General features: G+C 31.7%; 2 protein-coding genes and 2 pseudogenes across 2 annotated transcripts; 2 read left to right on the forward strand and 2 right to left on the reverse strand.

The window, feature by feature from the left end:
• Positions 1-525: 525 nt before the first annotated feature.
• LOC113862080 lies at positions 526-4,133 on the forward strand (annotated as a pseudogene).
• A 27-nt stretch (positions 4,134-4,160) lies between these two features.
• Positions 4,161-6,833, reverse strand: LOC113863624 (probable WRKY transcription factor 53). The gene is made up of 3 exons (XM_027497271.1): positions 6,137-6,833; positions 5,898-6,026; positions 4,161-5,185 (listed from the first exon to the last, which is right to left on the reverse strand). The coding sequence occupies exons 1-3, from the start codon at positions 6,445-6,447 to the stop codon at positions 4,516-4,518; spliced, it is 1,110 nt and encodes a 369-aa protein (XP_027353072.1). The 5' UTR covers positions 6,448-6,833; the 3' UTR covers positions 4,161-4,515.
• Positions 6,834-9,420: 2,587 nt separating this feature from the next.
• Positions 9,421-10,979, reverse strand: LOC113863629 (annotated as a pseudogene).
• A 2,894-nt stretch (positions 10,980-13,873) lies between these two features.
• Positions 13,874-19,163, forward strand: LOC113860604 (endoribonuclease Dicer homolog 2-like). The gene is made up of 9 exons (XM_027493029.1): positions 13,874-13,941; positions 14,086-14,345; positions 14,428-14,855; positions 14,944-15,050; positions 15,251-15,447; positions 16,789-16,998; positions 17,445-17,858; positions 18,077-18,358; positions 18,526-19,163. Exons 1-9 carry the CDS (start codon positions 13,929-13,931, stop codon positions 18,970-18,972), a joined length of 2,358 nt encoding a protein of 785 aa, XP_027348830.1. The 5' UTR covers positions 13,874-13,928; the 3' UTR covers positions 18,973-19,163.
• Positions 19,164-21,403: the final 2,240 nt, after the last annotated feature.

The following is a 21,403-nucleotide window of genomic DNA, read 5'->3' on the forward strand; positions in this document are numbered from 1 at the left end:
CATGAAATGTGAAAACATCTAAGTCCTAATATTTGGTAAAAAAAAGTCATTTTTTGATATGTTTTTTGTGAAGATTAGCAGAAAAGTCTCATTTTTTGTAAAAAAAAAAAGCTACATTTCGAGGAGTCTTGGAGGGTCCTCATCCCCAAGGAAAACTACTTTTTGAGAAGTTTTGGAGAGTTAACAAAGAGTCTTATTCTTTGTCAAAAAGAAGGTTTAATCTCAAGGAATTTTGGAAAGTCTGGAAGGGAAGCTGATTTTTCGTCAATAAAAGGATTGTTTTTTAAGGAATATTGGGGAATTTTCAAGCTTGAGATTGAAAGGAATCAAAACTTATCAAAATATGAATTGACAAAAAAAATTATTCTAAGTCTAGAAACTTAATTAGGTCACAAATCTTCCCTAAAATTGGTCAAAAAATAAGAACTGATAGAAAAATTATTCTAAATTTACAAGAATATCTTGACATGTTTTCTCAAAACTTGTCAAAATATAAAATGACAATAAATTTATTTTAAGGCCCAGATGCATGATGAAGTCCGAGAGGTGAAGAAACATGACAAAAAATCATGAGGTTTAAAGCGACTATCAAAAGAATAGTTACCGATAGTTAATATCAGTTGAAAATAAAAAAACTATAAACACGAAGAAAAGATCGTGGATACAAAGAAACGATCTCAACAACAACAGTTGTTTAGAAGGAACAATCATAAATGGTTATGGATAATGAACAACGACAACTAAGAAGAAGCACGGACAGAAGACAGTTACCAAGAAGTAATAAGAGATGTTAAGATACACCGCTTATAAATAATACGAAACTTTATATTTCCAAAGAACGACTTTTTACGCCCAAACACTAGCACCTAAAATTTTTTACAAGCTGAAAGGTTTGCACCTAGCTAGACACTAGCAATCAAAGGATTCACAATTGTTATTATTCATTGTAAAGAATCGTACATTTACATTTTTGCATCTTAATTTTAATTTGTTTACCTCCAATTTGCTTTACGTTTTGTTCTTGCAATTTCACTCTTATTTACATTTCTACAAGACTTTTACATTCAATAATTATGATTTATTATTCCTGCTTAATATTTTGTTTTATAACATTAACTTTGTCATTTCATTTAATAACGCATTTAAAAGAATCTAAGAGAACTTAAAATTCAGTCCTAAATTGTTTTTGAATTTATTTCTTTACAATTTACAATGTTCACCATAAACAAGTTAGAGCAAATATTTTTTATATTCAAAGATATTTCATTCTTTCCATAGTTTCTAGCTTTAATTATGTCATATCAAGTACTTGAATCACTAGCATGACCATAAACATCAGTAGTATAGGAAGTATTACATTTATACTTATACTTAAGGATTGAACGTGGTAATTCTAAGAATTTAAAATTAACTAATTAACTCAACTTAATCAAGTAGGTCAAATTTAAAAACCACCTAAGGTTCCTAAAATCAATACCATTTTATTTTTTAGTTGACAAATTTTCTCTCGAAAGATTAGGTAATATTTTCTCGAAAAATAATTGAATTAACAATAATAAATATTAAATTATAAAAAAGACAATATATTTTTTTATTTTAGTAAAATTTAACTAATAATCTTCATAATTTTGTCTCTTTCGCGGGTTAACCTCAACTCAATGCATTCATATCTTTCTACAGCTGAGAAGAGGAGCCACAAGTGGGGTGTGTGTGTGATTGGTAGGTGAAGGAAAGGGAATTGTAATGGAGAAAAGGTGCAGGTGTGCGTGACAGGAGGGAGTGGTTACATTGGTTCGTGGCTCGTGAAGAAGCTCTTAGCGAAGGGTTACACAGTCCATGCAACTCTCAGAGACTTGAGTCAGTAATCTCTCACTAACTATCTTTTTCATTCTGCACAATGTACACTGAATTAGATTTACAATTTGCAATAACAGAGAATGAGTTTTGAAGAGCCTCCTACAATCAGAAGGGCAACTGGTGCTGTTTGAAGCTGATATTTACAACCCAATTCACTTTGAGCATGCAATTCAAGGCTGCGAGTTTGTCTTTCATGTTGCCACTCCCATGACCCATGAACCCAACTCGCAGGTTCACCTATTCATCATATCACTTCCTTTGAAACGAATTTAACGATCAGAATATAAGTATACTTTATTTTCTAATCAAATATGTTCCTCATATACGTAATCGAAACCATATGTATTAATTTTTTTTTTTGTTAATCCTCCTATAAAATTATCCTAAATTTTTTTAATTAATAATCTTAAATATTTTTAGAATATTTAATAATTAAAAAAATTATCAACATAGAAAATAAGAAAATTTCTAATTATTCACTTATCTAGTATGTGTGATGATTATCAGTGATATCATATGCATAGCAGTACAAGGATACTAGTGAAGCATCACTTGCTGGGGCAAAAAGCATTGTCATGTCTTGTCTAAAAGCAGGCACAGTGAGGCGTCTGATCTACACGGCGTCTGTTTGTTCTGCTTCTCCGCTGAAAGATGATGGCAGTGGTTTCAAGGACGTTATGGATGAAACTTGCTGGACCCCTCTTAATGATTCGTGGGAATATATATACCTTCAAGAACCTTCTTACAAGGTTAGTTTCCAAATTTCGATTCTTGAATTTGTTCTCTGTCGATATCAAACACAATTTGTTCCCAAGAACTTCACAACCTCCCCATAAGATTCGTTTCCCATATCAAGCCTTTGGTTTGAAAGAATATGGATCCATGCTTCCCTAAATCAGATATCAGGTCTGACGAATTTCTAATCCTGCAGTGTTATAGTATGTTTGGAAGAAAAAAGGATAGAGATAATAATGTTTTTTCTTTAATTGAAGAAAAATAAGAATTTCCCCACCTTTTATTTTTTATTTAATTTTAATCTTTTGTCCCTCGTTATATGGGGAGTCACTACACTACATATAAAGGCAATAAGTTGAAAGGCCAATGGTGAGCATGAGAAATTAGCATTTAAGGTATACGTGCGATCCAAGACATTGTAATGTCAGCAGAAGCCTTTGATTGTATAAGGATACTTCGTATAGAGAGATAGAAGCCACCCCAATTTCACAACGTAGTAAATTGAGAGATGAAAATATGCAAAGGTTTGACTTTATTGTGTTGGTCTTATTTTTGAAGGACTATACTTATTCAAAGACACTGACGGAGAAACATGTGTTGAGCTATGGGACCGAAGCAAATGGTGATGGATTAGAAGTGGTGCCCCTCCCTTGTGGGCTTGTGGGAGGTGACACCTTTCAATCTTTTACACCCGGTACCAGGCTTATTTGTATAGCACAGATCCTTCAAAATGAAAAAGAGTACAAATTACTGAAGTTCCTAGAAAATTTGCTGGGAAAAATTCCTCTTGTACATGTTCATGACGTGTGTGAAGCTCATATTTTTTGCATGGAAAACACCTCAATGAATAGCAGATTCTTGTGCGCAAGTTCTTATATTTCATTGCAAGAGATGGCTAATCACTATGCTCTTCATCATCCAGAATTCAACGGGAAACAAGAGTAAGTGTCTCTCATTGGCTTTTTCTATAATTATTAACGAAGTTTTCGACTCGATCTAGTGCGGTGTGTACTCCAGCCTTGTTTTTATTAAACTCGAGTATAATTAATTATGATAGAATTGATTTTAAATTATTGAACTTAAATTAAGATATATATTAAGTTTTATTTTATTCATATATGTTCATTAGAATTTACTGGAACGTGTATTTTTTTATTTAAAAAATATAAAAATTTGATTTTTGGACGACAACTCAGGCAGATGCTTACCACATATTTCAGAAAAGAAGATGAGCCGAAGAAGGACATCAAGTGGGTCTCCACCACAAAGCTGTGTGACAAAGGATTTGTATACAAATACGACGCCAAGATGATATTGGATGATTGTATCAAATGTGCAAGAAGGATGGGTGATCTCTAGTCTCCATCTACACCCTTCCTTGCTATAACATGCCTCATTTCATTTTGCTCCCTATCTTATTGCTATTACTAGTATAAGTATTTTTGTTTGTTGATTAAATAAAATAACTCAGTTCCAAATCAATTTAAAAAAGGGAATTGACTGGGACTATTAAGTGTTTCCAATATGTTGTGTGGTTAATAAAAGTTTACGGAGGCCAAAAATGTTGGGTTAAATTGATCACATTCACTTTTCTCTAGCCAACACTATGCGATAAAATTCATTGATTTCAGAAATTGCATCCCTGCTGGAGCCAAAAGAAAACATATGAACCAAGTACCAGTGAATTAAGAAAATGCATAAGTAGTTTACAGCTACAGATTATTAGCGCATTACTACCTAAGTAAAGGTACATTACATGCAGGGAATCTCTCCAAACTAGAATGATAGGTGAGGGAGGTTTCATCGTCTTCACTTATTATCAACAGGACTTATGATTACCCTCCTTAGTCAAGATCTACGAGACTAGAACTCACCCGTTAATCTGAAACAGACTATGACTATGCTGTTCTTTACTCTTACTATCTACGTGGAAGTGCATGCAAAGTCTTGTGAAGAGAAATATTCAGCGGTGTTGAAAGGAAAATCCGTGTCAAAATCACCTTTATGAAGCAAGGTATCCAAATCCAGGATTGGGGAGTTGGTGACTGAAGTTGGGGCTGAAATTATCTCAGTGATATCAGATTCTGAGGTTTGTATGTTTTGGCATAGTCCAGTGCTACCCAAGTGGCATGCTGACACACAGAAAAGGTTTGATTCTGAAGTCACTGGTGATATGAATGCAGGAGAAAAGCTTTCCATGAAATGATTTTCAATCATGGTTTCGAGTAACATGTTGTTGTCTTCATTTTCTGATCCAATTGATGGAGAAGAAAAGCAAAACCATGGGAAGATATCCTCCTTGGTTTCCATTTCCAGTTCCTCTGTTTTGACTTTAAAATCTGTTTCAAACGTGAAAATTCCATTTGGGGTTTGTTGTATTTTCTCTTGTAGTTGTTGATCATAGTGGAATTGATTTCCCCCCAAATTCATCTTTATGTTTGATGGGAATGCTTTGTTTAAATGCTTAGCTTGCATGCACGTGTGTCTTCCTCTGTAGGTTACCTCAATTACGGTTGGGTCTTCATCTGACCTTTGAACTTGCTTTGTTGCCAGGCACCCTTGTACATTTCTATGTGTGCATCTGTAATATCCTCTGCAATGCAAACAACTAGTTGTCAATTTTTCGCCAAAACCAGAACATATTTATTTTTCCTCTTTTCTCTGTGTTCATATAAACTTCAGTATGGTCTGAATAGCAAATAAAAATATTAATAGAAACCCCTTTTGTCTTATGCTGTAATGAGGAAGTTGGAGAGGAAATCTACCAAAAATAAAGAATAAGAGAAAGGCCTATTTTTGTCCCATCACACTATCTAACTAACTATGAATTTCATTGCAATTTGCATGCTATTGCATGTACGGCTGAATGGAGTATATGAAGTTGTGAACTGCCAACCGCATAGAACGAACATGACACTTTACAATAATTTGTTCTGCTTGACAAAATTGTCAGGTTTCTCCACTGTACGGGTGCATCCCTTTTTGCACTACTCACATAACCTCATATTAATGTAACTCGGCACACTTTACACAAGGTAGTAATTTGGATGGAACTGAACGTAGCTGGCATAGCCCTTTGGATAAGCGTACGAATTACCGGTCATTTTAAAAGTTTTGTCTAGAGCCGTTAAAACATGGGTAAAAAAAATAAAAATTAGCAGGCATGTACATTTTATTTTTCCCGTTAGGGGTCATTAAGTGACCACTGATTCGTTGATTTTTCAAATTAGGCTAATTATACAAATTTATAACATGAAAAAATGCTAATTTATAACAAGAAGTTATACGAGAAAAGAGCTTCTAACCTTGGAAACTTGGATCCAAGAATATCCTTTTGCCCATATTTTCTCCAGCTATATCCATCATCCAAAGACCCCTCAAGTCCTGTTCTTGAGCAAATCTTCACTTGCTCAGTCCATCTGGGCATGGTCTTTCTGCACCCCACAAATTCAAATAGCCCCAGATTGAAGTCAGATGACGAGCCTAAACAATTGACACAAGTCACAAAGACACAACACAAGAACTCGGTAACCTTTGACATTACCTTTTCTTGAAGACAGATTTGTGCTCAAGTTCACGGTCCACGACCTCACTTCTGGGGCTCCCATTGGTAGAACAATGGGAATCCATCATGTTGCCACTTGTGGTCATAGTCTCTCCCACAACAGTCCCCGTGTTAAGCACTGTGAGTGCTTTCTCATAGGAAGAAAGTATCTTCTCAATCAAGAATTCATTGGTTTCATGGGATGATGGAGAAGAAGAGACCAGATGGTTACTGAGCTGCTTTGCTAGCTCCTTTCCTTGGATTAGTTCATTGATCAGACTGAAATGTTTCCTCTTGGTTCTCTCTTCCATGTTGTTGCAGCTAAGGCCTTGAATTCAGCTTATGCACACTGCACAGTCACTAGACTCGCAAGTATTTGGCATTTAAGCATTGGTTGGTGAATTGTTCCAAAAATAAAAAAGGAAACTTGTCACCATAAGCAGATTATCGAAGTGGACAAGGCCAAGTTAACAAGTGATATGCCAAATGGGTGGGAGTAGAGTAAAGAACTACAAGGAAGGGTATGAGCTACGTGGTGCTTATTGAGGAAGTGAAGGTGAGTGTGAAATGGACAAGGAATTGCTTGGAGAAGGTGAGAGGGAGACGAAGAGGATATTGTTAAGTATGGTATAAATAAGGGTGAGAATTTGAATGGAAAGGAAATAGATAGATTTCTACGATGTGGGCCCTGATTTGATTTGAGTCTTAGAGATTGAGAGTGTAAGAGTGTGAGTGAACCGTTGATTCATTTGATGTGCTGACCATTTCAAACGGCGAATCAAAACTCGAAAGTCAAGAAAAATGAAAGAGAAAGAGAGGCTTAACAATTAACGCGGTATGGAATGGACTGAGCAACAACGCGGAAGGACGAGCGAAGATTCTTTGTTGTATCTCATCATTTCTATTCTTCCAATTAACTCTTCGTTGCATCTTCTTTCTTATTTTCAAGCCAAATGCTACTTTACTTTTGCATAATCTCATGTCACTAATTTCTCACTTACGTATATCAGATTCAGAATCATTTCTCTGGTAATTTAAAGCAAAAAAAATGGTAAAAATCAAAGCTATTGATGCATCTCTTAACTCATGTTTGTAATTAAACTCTGTTGATTTTACTGCCCAAATTTTATTTAGAAAGGGACGGTTGTTGTTATCGTAATGTAATGTGCATCACATTGCTGATGTTGACGTTGCTGTTCTAACGTGAGTCTCATCCCCCAGCCCCTAGCTCGTGTTGGTGTCACCGCATAGCTTACCTGTGCCCTCAATAAAATATAAAAATTAAACAGTTATATCAAAATATGAATTAGAAAAACTAATATGTATACATAATCATAAACAAAATAAAAAATAAAAAATGAAGAGGGTGTGTAATGAAAATTCTCAATTGAAGAGGTCAGAATGCAAATTAAGAATAATGAAGTGGCAAATGAAAAAGAAAATCAAATAATGAAACGCTCCCTCTGCTTCTGCATTAATCAGAAGAAGCTGAAACACTAATTCTAGTGTTTGCTCTTTGAAAATTTAGACGATAGTCTGGGAAACGCGTTTGTTCCTTAAACCAATTAATGGGTTAGCCTCAACGGTAACAGTGAAAGTTTTGTTTTCACAAGACGACGACGTACGTGGACATGTTTTCACATTCAAAGTTGAATATCAACAATCCTCTTAATAAGTATTTATTTAAAAAATAAAAAAAATACTATGATAAAATGATATTTTGGTTAAAGAATTAAAGTATAGTTATATATCTATTAATATCATACATAAATATATTTATAGATTTGATTAAGTTTATTCACAATCAAAATTAAACACCTAAATCAATCACTTAAGTCAAATCCATTTGTAAAGGTTTGTTTTTAATTTTATCATTAATTTTGAGTAAACAATTAAAATACAGTTATATTATATTTTAATTAAAAGTTTGTTTTTATCATATTGGTTCAAGAAGGACCTTGCCTGTTAATTAAAAAATATGACTCGGCTAACACCTTCAAAGTGGGAACAAATTCAAAACGCAAACATATTATAAATATATTTTTATTATAGGTTTAAGATACTTTCCATTAAAATTTAATTATTTTGAAACACAAATTTATTTTATAAAACAAAGTGAATAAAATCAACAATTATATAATAATTAATACAAACAATATATGTTTTCTGATTAATAAATAATATTAAAATATTTATACATACGATATACAAAAAATCAAAATTTTAATTTAAATATATTGATAGTATTCACATTCAATCATAAATTATCATGTCAGTAAAAATAACGTAAAACCTGTATCCATAATCTATTCTAAGTTACTGATAGTATAGTAAAATCAAATTCTAGTAAAAAACCATTAAAAAAGCAAAATTCACTTAAATAATTTTAATTAGTCTTTAAAAAAATATCAATATACAAATTGGATAACAGAATTTGATAATATTCAATAATTTTAAAATTTTAATCATTTATGTTTATAAAATTTTTAAATAAAAAAATATAGTTTGAAGTAAAAAAAATTATATTTTTATTTAATCTAATATTTAAAACATTAAAAAATAAGAAAAATTACAAATAAAAGATGTAGGAAAGTTTATGCATATTACGGACAGGAAATGTTTGAATTGAAAAAAGCATGACTTGTGACGAGTGAAAATTGACGAGTGAGTCATTGCAATTAAAATGAAGTGTTTTAACAATAATTAATAAGGCAGCAAAATTCCGTGAAAGAACGAGTTTTTCTGTGAAAAATGATGCTGAGGTGAGGGACAAGACAATGCGACCAGATGAGGGACAAGACAATGGGACCGCTTCTCATAAATTCCAAATCAAATCTAAAGACGCGTTCGGATAGGCCCCTGAAATTCGCGTGCTTCATGCTTTTTCATCCAAGGAAATACTCCTAAAATATTTTTTAATATATAAATTTTATGTGATTTTTTTATTTTTAATTTAATCATTTTTCTTATAACTATAATTTCTTCTTCTTAAGAAATGATATTGAATATTTACAAATAATTAAATAATTAAAAACTTTATTATATTAGAAATATAAAACTAAAAATATGTTTCTTAATACAGTAGAAACTCTTTAAATTAATACTCGATAAATTAATAAACTCTTTAAAATAATAAATTTATCCGGTCCCGACTTGGGTCAATATAAAAAATTGAAAAACTCGATAAAATAATAAGATAATAATTTTTCGGGAGATTCCTTTATAATTTTCGGTCCCAAGAAAATCATAAATTAATAATTCATAGAAACTGAAAAAAAAATATATTACACTCTATTGAAATATAATTCAATAGTTGTCTGTTTTCCTTTAAAATTTAAGTCTATTTGGAGCTCATCTCTAACTTTTTTTATTGTATCCAATAGCTCAGGTGTTGTATTTTTGTATTGTATCATAAAGTTGTGAAGAGTATTCGACGCCATAAGTGCTTCCTTTCGCGTAACAGGCTCCAAAGACACTGTATCATCTTCGTCGTCATCCTCTGCATTGTTCTCAATGATAGTACCCACAATATCTTCTAAACTCTGAATCTCCGAACATGCTTCATTTTCACCTGGGTTGTCGATATCCATCTTATTACGATAGCCACATTGATTGATCATAGTCTCGAGGTCTTGAGTTTCTTCATCAAAAGTGGATTCATCAAAATTTCTTGCAACGTCACTATCTGAACGAATTTTACAGTGTCGGAAGCAATTCGCTATTGTTTCTTTTCGAACATCTATCGTCCAAGCTGGGATTGCCAAATTGATAGCATCAAGGACATTTATCTTCTCTGGATCAGATTGTCCCACCTCATAACCTTCCAATATTTTGCGGTAAAACCTTCTACGGTAATGCATCTTGAAAGCTCTTATTATCCCAGCATCGCAAGGTTGAATCTTTGATGTCATGTTGGGTGGCAAGAAGAATAACTCAACGTTTCTTAGCCCTTCAATATTTCTTGGATGTGCTGGACAATTATCCACCACAAGTAGAACTCTTCTACCATGCATCATTTGATCAAATGAACGAACATATTCATCAAAAAGCACACTAGTCATCCATGCTTTTTTGTTAGCTCGATACTGACAATTCAAGCTATTCATGTTGACATTCTTGAAGCAACGAGGCTTTGCATATTTCCCAATAATCCATAGAGGGATTTTTTCAGAGCCATCTTCGTTGCAACAAATAACTACCGTTAGCCTTTCTTTATCTTGTTTTCTTCCTTCAAGTTGTTTTGTTGCCAGTGAATGATTAGCTTGTAGCCTATAAAACAACCCAGTTTCATCCATATTGAAAACATCTTTCATAGGGAATTGATCAATTTTCTCCCGAATTGATACCAATTTCTGCTCCATGTCTTGTATATCAACAGACCCACTCTCGCCAAAACGACGAAATGACTTTATGCCATGTCGGTGCTTGAATTTCCCAAGCCATCCTATAGAGAAGTTAAAATCTGAATCATCATGAGGGTACACGAGTTTCATTGTATCTCTTGCCTTCTGCAAAATTAATTCTCTGTGATATTCACACGTTCTTGATGCTAGAGAAACCACTCATAAACAACCTTCTCCATGTCAGGATATTTTGCTGGTTTGTGTCTTTTGATCTCTGCTCTTCCCTTTTCTATTTTAGCAGAGAGATAGTCATCTGACCGCTTAAGTGTGTTTGATATTGTTCTTTGACTAACTTTCAATTGAAATTTTTCCTCAAGCCATCTCTACAAGTCTTTTTGTGTGCTTGCAGGATTATTTCTCTTATACTCACACAACTCCGTACGTATTTGATCTGACATAGTTGATTTTGCAACACTTTTTAGATGAGAAGCCATCTTGTGAGATATGGTTTGAATACTCTAACACATTCATGTAATTTATATATGTCAAACTTGCTTAAGAATACATTGAACACATTTGTTCCTCTTGTTTACATTTACTGTACTTCAAAAGTCATTATTGATTTCCAACACATATGTAGTGTAGTTACTAATTTACTGTACGTTGAGTCCCAAGGTTCGCTACAACGTAATTCTAAGAGACATAGATTAATTTGCCTTTTTGTTTGGTATGTACAGTATAATTACTTAAAAACTCTTTAAATTAATAATTATTAATTTATTGATAAATTAATAATTCTCTAAATTAATAAATTTCTCCGGTCTTGACATTATTAATTTAAAGAGTTTCTACTGTAAAATTTATTCGTTTTATATGTTTAAATTTAATTTTAAAGATTAAAATTTAAGAAAATTGATAGTTTTAAATTTTAGCTTAATCTACATAATATTTTATTAATTAATACTTAAGCATATTAAATATTGCTCTTAAATAAAAGAGGCCAAATGGAATAGTCCAAAAAAAAAAAAAAAGAGTTAACTCTATTCTAAATAGTTTTAAAGACTTCATTATACTAACTTGACTCATTTAATAGTGAGCCAAGCTTAGTTGTTAAGAAATTTAAAAATTAGATAAAAGTAAAGAAGTGAAAAGCTCCCTTTTTTATGATTTTTTATTTAAATTCAAAAAATATTTTTTTTTGTGAAATTAAATAATATAAAGTTTAAAAATTGTTAATAATAATTTTTGGTGTAATACAAAAATTCAGAAATAAAAAATTGAAAAAGTAATAAAGTTTTAAAAGTGGCGAATGATGGTTTGGTTAAAAAATATTAAAAAATTAAAAAATTCAAAGTTGTTAATGATAATTTAAAAAATAATTAATTATTTAAAAATCGTTATTAGCAATTTTTAATTAAAGAGTCGTCATGGCAATTTTTAAAAAAATTATATTTATGTAATTTCATCAAAAATTTCATATTTTTTGAATTTTGACAAAAAATTATATATAAAAACAAACCGAATTAGAAGCTTCGCCAACAATTTTTTTTAAAATTATTGAAATAATATAAATTAGTAATAATTATTTATCCATAGTATTTCGACTTGCCTTAAATATATTTTATAATTGATAAAAAGTTAATATAATTTAATTATTTGAAAAAAGAATGGTTGGACTGACTTAGCTTAGTCTGGTCCACCACTTAGCCGATATTTTTTCAAATTAAAACAAAATGTAGTGCGTAAAACAAGCTGGGTGGATAAACATGTCCATTTTATGTAATGCGGATCTTCTCTAACAAAATTTTAATTATTAATTTTTATATTCAATAATGAAGATAGACCAATTGCATACTAATTTACCTATTTTAATTTTTATTAATCAATTTATTTATTATTAATTTATGCTAATCATTTAATAAAAAATTTAATGGCCAAAATTTTACTAGAGAGATTAAGAGAATTATACTCGAAAGGATCCAAATTACCATTTATCATCACCACTGCTCTCAAATCTCGATTAGTCAAATTGAAGATTTTCCATAATTCTGTGAGCATCAATGCCCAAACCACCAGTTACCATGGCAGCCTCGAAACCGATGCCATTAGCTCCTTCGAAGTGTTTGTTTAATTTTACGTTCAATTTAAAATAAATAATAATGATATTTTATTCATGAAATCCAACTTCAATGGCAGCAGTATTTTCTGCTTTGAACAAATTGATTTCTTGCTGTTTACAAGCAAACATGAAAATGACCAACACGATTATTATGTAAAGGTATCAATTCAACCAAACCAAGCTTTAACTCAAACTAAACTGTATTTAGAAAATTAAAATAATGTAAACTGATTTTTAAATCATATCAATTTACTTTTCAATAAATGATTTGGTTATTTTATTTTTTTATTAACATTTTTGTTTTGAGACATAAGTTGGTTTTTAATTCAAATTTTACATAGTTTATAACTTTAAAACCAATTTTAAATCAATTTAAAATAAATTTTATTAGATTATTTGAAAATGATAACAAAATCGTTTAAAGTTGAAAAGTTATGAAGCAAATACCATCCAATTATTACTTTTAATTTAAACATTTGAGGTTTTACCATGGATCAGAGTAACAAAACAATTTTAAAAGTTTAGAATAAAAAAATTAATAAAAAGTTGACATAATTTGAAGAATTTTATTAGATAAAAATTAGTGTTTGAAGAGGATAAATTTTGAACTTTTTATTTTAGATGTAATTCGATGCAATGATTCTTTAGTAGAAGACAATTTGATCGATTAGTTTATAAAAATATTGAATAAAAAAATAATGTATAAATTTTAAGTAGAAGAAAATAGAGGGAGATCAAATTTGCTTAACTCTAATAATAAATATTTAATAAGTTTTATAAAAGAAGAAAGTAATAAAATAAAATGAATTTCCTCTATAAATTAAAAGTTTACCCGATCTAAGTCCCAGCCTAATGACTCATTTAAAAGCTTCTTTATTGTAAAATCTTTTTAACAAATTAAGTGATCTACTTCTGAAATAAGTGAACAACCTAAATTTATGTATTGCAAAAAAAGAAAAAATAGAAGAAGAAAATTATGTAAGAGTTAGTGGGTTTAAAATCTTGAAATATTACGATAAAAATTTAATATATTTTTCAATTTTTAACCTCTATTTCATCGAACTTCCAAACAATGGTGTACATGTACGATTGAATTGCTTGGTAACCAAGTAGCTTGTAGCTTAAGGTTCCAAAAAAGATTAATCATCGAATCAATACGTGTTCTTTACTCTGCCTTTTCTTTTCTCGGTGGAATCTTGCACATGTTATGCGGTCCCTACACCCACTTCCCATGCTATAAAAATTGCAAGTTAACTACAACACTGATCGTATACAAGCTATCTCAATATCAAAGAATATCGCAAACCCTTCTCTTGATATTTCCATCAACATGGAAGAATTTGGTAACTTCATAAGATTCACAAACTATTTTTCTTTCTATTTTGTAACATAATTGTCTTGTACTCTTATTAATTGATTCTTGGTAATTAAATTCTGGTTTCTGAATTGGCTTTGATTGAAATGAGCACTCTAATTGGCTTGTGTAGAAAATGGGCACCCCAGTTATATCCCATCCGAATTGGTCAATAGTGCATCAAATAATCGCAACGTAACGTACCATCTCTATTTGATTGAGTTGAAGCCGGATTTTGAGTATATCGACGTTCATGACATTGTGCTAGCAATTAGGACTAAACTTGACTCAGAAATCTTAAATGCATCATCAGGCATGTCGTTTGATGTTGACAGGGGAAAGTTGTCAGTGAACCTTGGATATATAATGACCATTCCGCTTACTCATGATGAGGTGTGCTTACATGTGTTCCTTTCATGGTAGTTCGTGTCAATTAGGATTTTATTTATTTTATCTGTATGTTACTATTTCACAGGTTAAAAAATGTAGAAGATTTCAGACTACCCTCTTTAGGATCCTTCTGCATAGGAGCGTGAATAAGTTACCTAATGTTTCAGATGATTTTAGTTTAGGAGATAATCCTGAGATTGATTATCTTCTGCTCCCAGCCAGTAATGAACACTTGAGCTCTTCAGATCCAATCGATTGGAAGTATGTCAGTTCTGTTCCTTTTTCACCTGAAAGTACCTGTGACTGTGAGGATAATACTCCTCATGTGGTGACGAAAAATGGTTCAGTTTGCCGTTGCAAACTAAAAAATTGTGTGGTCTACACTCCTCATATTGATTCTAATCCTCCCATTTATATTATTAATAAAATTATGAAATTGAATGGAAATTCAATTCCACTACACTTAAGAGATAAGGGATCTACTACTACTTACAAGGAGGACTTTAAAAACCGGTTAGTAAATTTAGTAGCTTATGTTTCTACTTGTGTCCTATACATGTACTACATGAAAAATTTAGATTATTGTTTTTTTAAATTTCAGCCACGGGATTGAACTGAGTCATGCAGATCAATCCCTGCTTGGTGGCAGAAAAGTTTTTTCAGCGGGGAATTACCTTCTCAAGGCCAGACAACAGAAGAAGGAGAAAGGTTTAAATTTAACAATTGGTTGCTCATACATTCTAATTCCCAATATTGCTTTGTGACTGCTATTACCTAAACAATAAGAAAAAAACATTCTGGTCCTAACTGCATTTCATGAACAATGATGTTTATTAGATGACGTATTAACCGAGTTCATTATCAATATGATGAAATTGAAACCTGATTGATCTTTTTCTCCCTTCAAGGTCAAAGCAAGAAGAACACTGTTGAATTGCCCCCAGAACTTTGTCATGTAATAATGTCACCAATATCAATCAGTACCATATATTCATTTTCATTTATGCCATCAATCATGCATTGGCTTCAGTCCTTGCTCGTTGCTTTCAACTTAAAAAAGATGCTTTTGGATCATTGCACGTTAAATGATATCCCAATCAGCAAGGTATGCTATTTCTTTCGGTGAAAAAAAAAAAAAGGCTTATCATTTACATAACGCTGATAGTTTATATTGATCTATATGATTCGAGTAAAGTAGATAATTTCGGGTTGGGTCGATAGTCCTTCAATGTTAAAGTGGGAAGTAATCGTTTGAGACCTAATTTGGCAGCCCCATGAGCCCAAAGCCCAAAGCCCAAAGGGAAGCAAGGTGTATCTGCTTTCATATGGGTTCTGTATATCCATGCATAGTTAAAAAAAAAAGCTACTTTTATGATGCTTGTTTAGAAGCCAATCTTTCCACTTTGAGAGAAAATGATTTTTCTCTTTTTTTAAAAATGATTTGTTATTGTAACTATTTTTGAGAAAACCCTTAATTTCTTTACATAATTTGTCATAGTTAGTGGATAATTAAATCTTTTAAGCAAGTTGATGAGAGTTTGATTTTTAATATATATATGTATATATATATATATATATATGTATATATATATATATATATAATATTAATTGATATTATTATAGTTGATATTAATTGAGAAATTGATCAATGTGTTCTTAATTTTATAAAAGAATAGATGAAATGAAACGATATATTGTCTTCTAAAACGATAGTTTTAAGCAAAGCGAATGCACGCTATTACATCAAGTGAGCTGTTTTCTTTTTTATAGTTGTATATTGCCATCGAGTGTGGGAAGGATACTAACACAAGAATATCTTTATTATCTAATTTTAATTATTTTAAAATAAATATTTGACATACATTTTTATTATTATTTTTTCGTTTAGAACTCGCTATTAGTATTAATTGGAGTTAATTTTAAGTGATTGAAACTATAAAATTTTATTAAAAGATATTTATTATATTTTTAAGTATAATAAATATTTTTTCTTAATAAAATCATTTTACATTCAAATCAATCCCAAGAGTGGCTCTTGAGCCAATTAAATTGATTCAGTTGATAAAGTTTGAAACTGTATTTCTTAAAGATACAGGTTCAAATTTTATTGTTAATGAGAATACTTTATTGATAGGCAATATATAAGTATTTATATATATATATATATATTTTTGAGTCAGGGTGAGTTTCTAAGACATAACTAACCTAAATTTTTTTTTTCTAAAAACAACTTGATGTTAAGAAAACTGATACAAAATTATATTAAAAATTTATGTAAAATGTTATCTTTAACTTTAAGGATTTAGTTTAATTAATTACCAACAATAATATTCTCTTAATAAAATTTTATTACTTTTGTATGCTTAAAGTTAACTCCAAAAGCTAGAATTAACAAAACCAAAACCTTAAGAATTTTGTTGTTTCAACTTTTTTTTTTATTTTGTAGATCTTACAAGCAATTACTGCAAAAGGATGTCAAGAGGCTTCCGATTACGATTACTTAGAGACACTTGGAGATTCTTTTCTAAAGTATGCTGCTAGTCAGCAGCTTTTCAAGACCAACCAAAATCATAGAGAGGGCCTTCTTACCAATGAGAGGGAAAAAATAATTTCCAATGTTGCCTTGTCTAAGTATGGGTGTAGCCAAAACCTTCCGGTATTATTCTTTTTTTCTCTTGTTATCGTTGTTACATTTTATGAGATTGATGTTAATTACTTGTATACTTTGTTTGGCATAGGAGGGAAAAAAAAGGGTGAAAAGAGTGAGGAAAAAGAAAAAAAAAATGTTTCCTTTAATGTTATTTGATTTGAGAGGGAAAAAAGTGAGAAGACAAAATATTATAACGTAAAAAAAAAAAAAACATTTCATTAGCCTTGAACATGTTTCACTTGTGCCAAACTCTACAAATCCTGAAGTGTAGAGTATAACATTGGTTAGTTTAGCTGCCAATCGGTGCTTGTGTAGTTGTGTTGTTCATATTGTCAAAATCACATGATTTACAAGCTTTCTTAAATCTCGTATTATCACATTGATATTATCCCTGTTTCAATATTCTAGCAGTGGTTTAAAAAAAATTCAGAAGGAAACTTTCTTATTTACAGGGCTTCATACGAAATAAGGAATTTAAGCCAAAGCAGTGGGATATCCCTGGCGATAAGTCAAAAGGTCTCTTGCTAAAAGAAGAGTTGGTTTCTAATAGAACAAGAGTATATACTTGTGAAACAAGAGAAATAAAATTCGATATTGTTGCTGATGTTGTTGAGGCACTAATTGGAGCCTTTTGCACAGAAGATGAAAAAGCTGCTTTATCGTTTATTAAGTGGATTGGCGTCAATATAGACACTAACATTGTACCATATGAAAGGCCCCTTAGCACTGCCGCAGAGAAGCTTGTAAATGTCCAAGTTTTAGAAACCCTATTAAACTACTCATTCAAAAACCCTTACCTTTTAGTAGAAGCTCTGATCCATAGGTCTTGCAATCGACCAGAAATTCCAACATGCTACGACTATGAGGTACTCTGAAACTTTATAGTAATGAAAAAACATGTACTTGGTATTAATGAAGCACATGCCATGTCAGTGTATAATTTTGTTGTTTCTTTTAATTTCACCATATGGTTAAAATGTAGAGTATGAGAACCTTGAGGTTGAGGAACACTATATAATTAGCTTTTTTGGGAGTTAGGCCAACATCAAATTTAAGATTGATAAACTCTTAAGTTTCCTTGCAGCGACTAGAGTTTCTTGGCGACGCAGTGTTGGACTATGTCATCACCATGCATTTCCACAAGGAATATTCTAATGACAAGTTGTCATCGGAATTTTTGACAAACATGAGGTCTATTTCTGTGAATAATGAGTGCTATACACTGTCAGCCATTAAAGCTGAGCTGGATGAACACATAATCTGCGACTCAGTGGTAAAAAATCAAATTGCAAAAACAATGAAAGGCGTTGAGAACATATCTTTGGAATCCACTTTTGGATGGGAGCTAGAAACATATTACTGTGAGGTCAGATGTTAATATTTCATTGCATGACTTATTCACATTATGCCACATCGTGAATGTCTTCACTCTTCATTGTTATAGTTCGATACAAAAACAAGTTACAATTGACAGAGTGAAGTAAGCTAAGCAGGCAATTTTTTTACATTAGGAGCTATTTCTATTTCTGACAGGTCCTTGGAGATGTTATAGAATCTATAGCAGGAGCCATTTTTGTTGATTCAGGGTACAAGAAGAAGGTTGTTTTCCAAAGCATAAGGCCTCTTTTGGAACCCTTGGTTACACCTGAAACTGCAAAGCGACATCCAATTAATGAGTTGCAAGAACTATGCCAAAAAAATCACTACGAAAAGGAAGAATACTCGAAGCCTCATGTCAACCATGTAACTTTATTTACGATCAAGGTGAAAACTGATGAGAACACCTATGAGTGGACTGCTAGTGGTGATAATGAGTATACAGCTCGTAAACTAGCCTCCAAGGAAGTTTTGAAACTCATGAAGGTAACCAATTCAAAGCTATTAATGAACCGAAGGCGATTTTTGTTCCCTTTATTGTCTGCAGTCTTTTTGTTCTGTTGGTTTGTAGATGAAATAATTTATCATGCAGTATGCCAGTGATTTTTGAAAGCGTTCCAAGTGCTTAAAAACTTTTATCAGTAATTGCATATTTACAAGTCTCTTGGTTAATCTGTGTTATACTCCAATATAGTTCTAATATGATATCGTGCACATTTCGCCATTATCAGGCCTGTGTTCATGAGATGAAATACTAATACGACCATGCAAATTTGTAGCTCTAAAATAAAATGTGGCTTTGTGGAGTGAAACAAAATAGATCGCCGAACTACCAGCGTGCATTTTCATGGTCATTATTCTTAAAAAACCTCTATGCTTTTATTTATGATATGGGGAAGAAGGGAATATATGATAATAATGTAAGCTAATCGCATTGTTAATAATGTAAGCTATAGTTAGTGTTTTCATAGCACCAAATTTATTACAGGAGAAACAGCAGGAGTAGCGTCTTCAAAAGCAGTCCCACTTTAGGCACCTCTTTGTGAAATAGCCAAACTACATTGTTGATTCCCTGTATGTTCCAGAATGATCACATTGCCGTATTTTTATTTCATCAACAAGCTCTTAAAGAGCAAACTTTGCACTCAATAACTCTTGAACTTCTTGTAGTATTTCTTTTGACCATGATGGAAGGAAAGGATCACAGAGCATGAGGCCCTGACCTTCATAAATAATAAAGTTGATGGACAAGTTTTCAATAATGCTCACTGACATTGAAAGGCGAATGTGTCAATCAGTATGCATTCAAATGACCTCATTTCCCTCAAATATTATTTACTTTCTGATTTATCATTTGAAAGACTCAAATTAACATAATTGATTTAGTCAAATTCGTATCTAAATTTTTCGTATGGTTTAACATTGCTCTTAACTTGTTGATGAGTGAGTGCTTTTAATTATATTCAGCGATATACAGTTTCTCTTCGGTTCTGACAATTGATTTAGGCTTGAACTTTGGTAGCTTTTGTTGGTAGTTTTGTAAGCCTTGAATTTCAAATACTTATTTTGTGAGGAATAAAGAACTGGAGAGCCCAATACCAAATGGATACATTGGTCTCGCAGGAAATATGAGGAATAAATATACAATTTTGTATTTTTATTCCCCGTGGCAATGTATACACGCTAATAGAGTATCAATAACAAAATTATTGTTGAAGATTAGCGCAATATCATGCACATATCAATTACAATCACCCGATTCTGATTTGTATAATCTGTTAGGATTTAATATAAATAGAATCAATTTATTTCTTGTATTTTTCTTATTTAGGTACAATATTTATAGGAATAATTATTTTTCTGAATTTTAGGGTCAGATTAGCGCTCAGATTTATTCCTCTTGTACCTTATTTGATACCACTCTTGTATTATTGGTTCTGTGAAAGAAATAAAACAATATATTTCCGCAACTATATTACAGGTGAAGGTGAAAAAATCATAATGGTATACTTCAAATTGCAGAGAACATAATTATGTGGTCCATATTCCATAATGGGACGGGAACCACCTCAATCACTACTGAAGCATCGGCAATTATGACATAACCATTCAATAATGCCAGACCTACCTCTCAAAAATTGACAGATTGAAAGAAATCTTAATAGCTTAGTCCATGAATAAAAGGCAGAGTTCCCTATTATAGCTTTTCTGAAAAAAAAATAAATCTGAAAAGATTAAATGGAAAAAATGCTCACCAAATTCCGCACGTTTGGATCATGCAAGATACCATGAGCTGCCCACCTTGACCAAGATTCTAAAACAATACCATCATATCCCATCTCCCTACAGAAGAACATTCAAATGAAAAGCAAACTATAGCACAACAAAGACAACGTATTCAGAAAGGAAGTGTCTCATATATGGATCTAAAAGCTTGCTGCCATGAACAACTTCTGATACCCGTGCAGTAAATGGGTAACGGGTTTGCTATAGGGAAGAGCCACTCTACTATAAGGCCCTTGGGTGGCTAAAGAAGCGTTAATACACCATAAACCGTGTACAGGTGAAATGAATAATGGGAAAATTACAAAAAAAAATATGGAATTATCGGCAAAATATTTCTGGTATAAGAACAACAAATCACTCAAATGGTTAATCAAGTCAATTTATGGTTACTTAATAACTACTTGTTCAACATCATTAACCCATTGAGTGATTAGTTGATATGTTCCTAAACTAGAATATCTTTCCCAAGAATTGCTTTGCAGTAATTTTCACATAAATAATTTCCGCCCTTTCAAAATTTGATAATGATGTGCTCATTGTAGTATGTCATTTGCTGATGGCACCAAGAGGCAAATCCAAACATTCATCCTTGCAGCATATGACAATAAACAAAATTGAATAGATTACTTAGAGACCATGAGACTGAGAAGCTTACATGGGCAAAATCCATGATTTCTAGCACAAAGGAAATAATTCTGTTCCCATAATACCATAGCCTAAAAAGTGTATCTAGAAAAATAATTAGAGT

The sequence above is a fragment of the Abrus precatorius genome, unplaced genomic scaffold (genome assembly GCF_003935025.1).
Source record: "Abrus precatorius isolate BTA unplaced genomic scaffold, Abrus_2018 Scaffold3, whole genome shotgun sequence".
Taxonomy (NCBI): Eukaryota; Viridiplantae; Streptophyta; class Magnoliopsida; order Fabales; family Fabaceae; genus Abrus; species Abrus precatorius.

Bases quoted from the DNA above. Each gene is read 5' to 3' on its own strand.
- LOC113863624 (XM_027497271.1), bottom strand. From the start codon at position 6,447: ATGGAAGAGAGAACCAAGAGGAAACATTTCAGTCTGATCAATGAACTA. The intron at 6,027-6,136 runs GTAATGTCAAAG...TGTGGGGTGCAG, and splicing joins AAATCTGTCTTCAAGAAAAG to AAAGACCATGCCCAGATGGA. The intron at 5,186-5,897 runs GTTAGAAGCTCT...TTTGCATTGCAG, and splicing joins CTTGGATCCAAGTTTCCAAG to AGGATATTACAGATGCACAC.
- LOC113860604 (XM_027493029.1), top strand. The intron at 17,859-18,076 runs GTACTCTGAAAC...GTTTCCTTGCAG, and splicing joins CAACATGCTACGACTATGAG to CGACTAGAGTTTCTTGGCGA. The intron at 18,359-18,525 runs GTCAGATGTTAA...TATTTCTGACAG, and splicing joins TAGAAACATATTACTGTGAG to GTCCTTGGAGATGTTATAGA.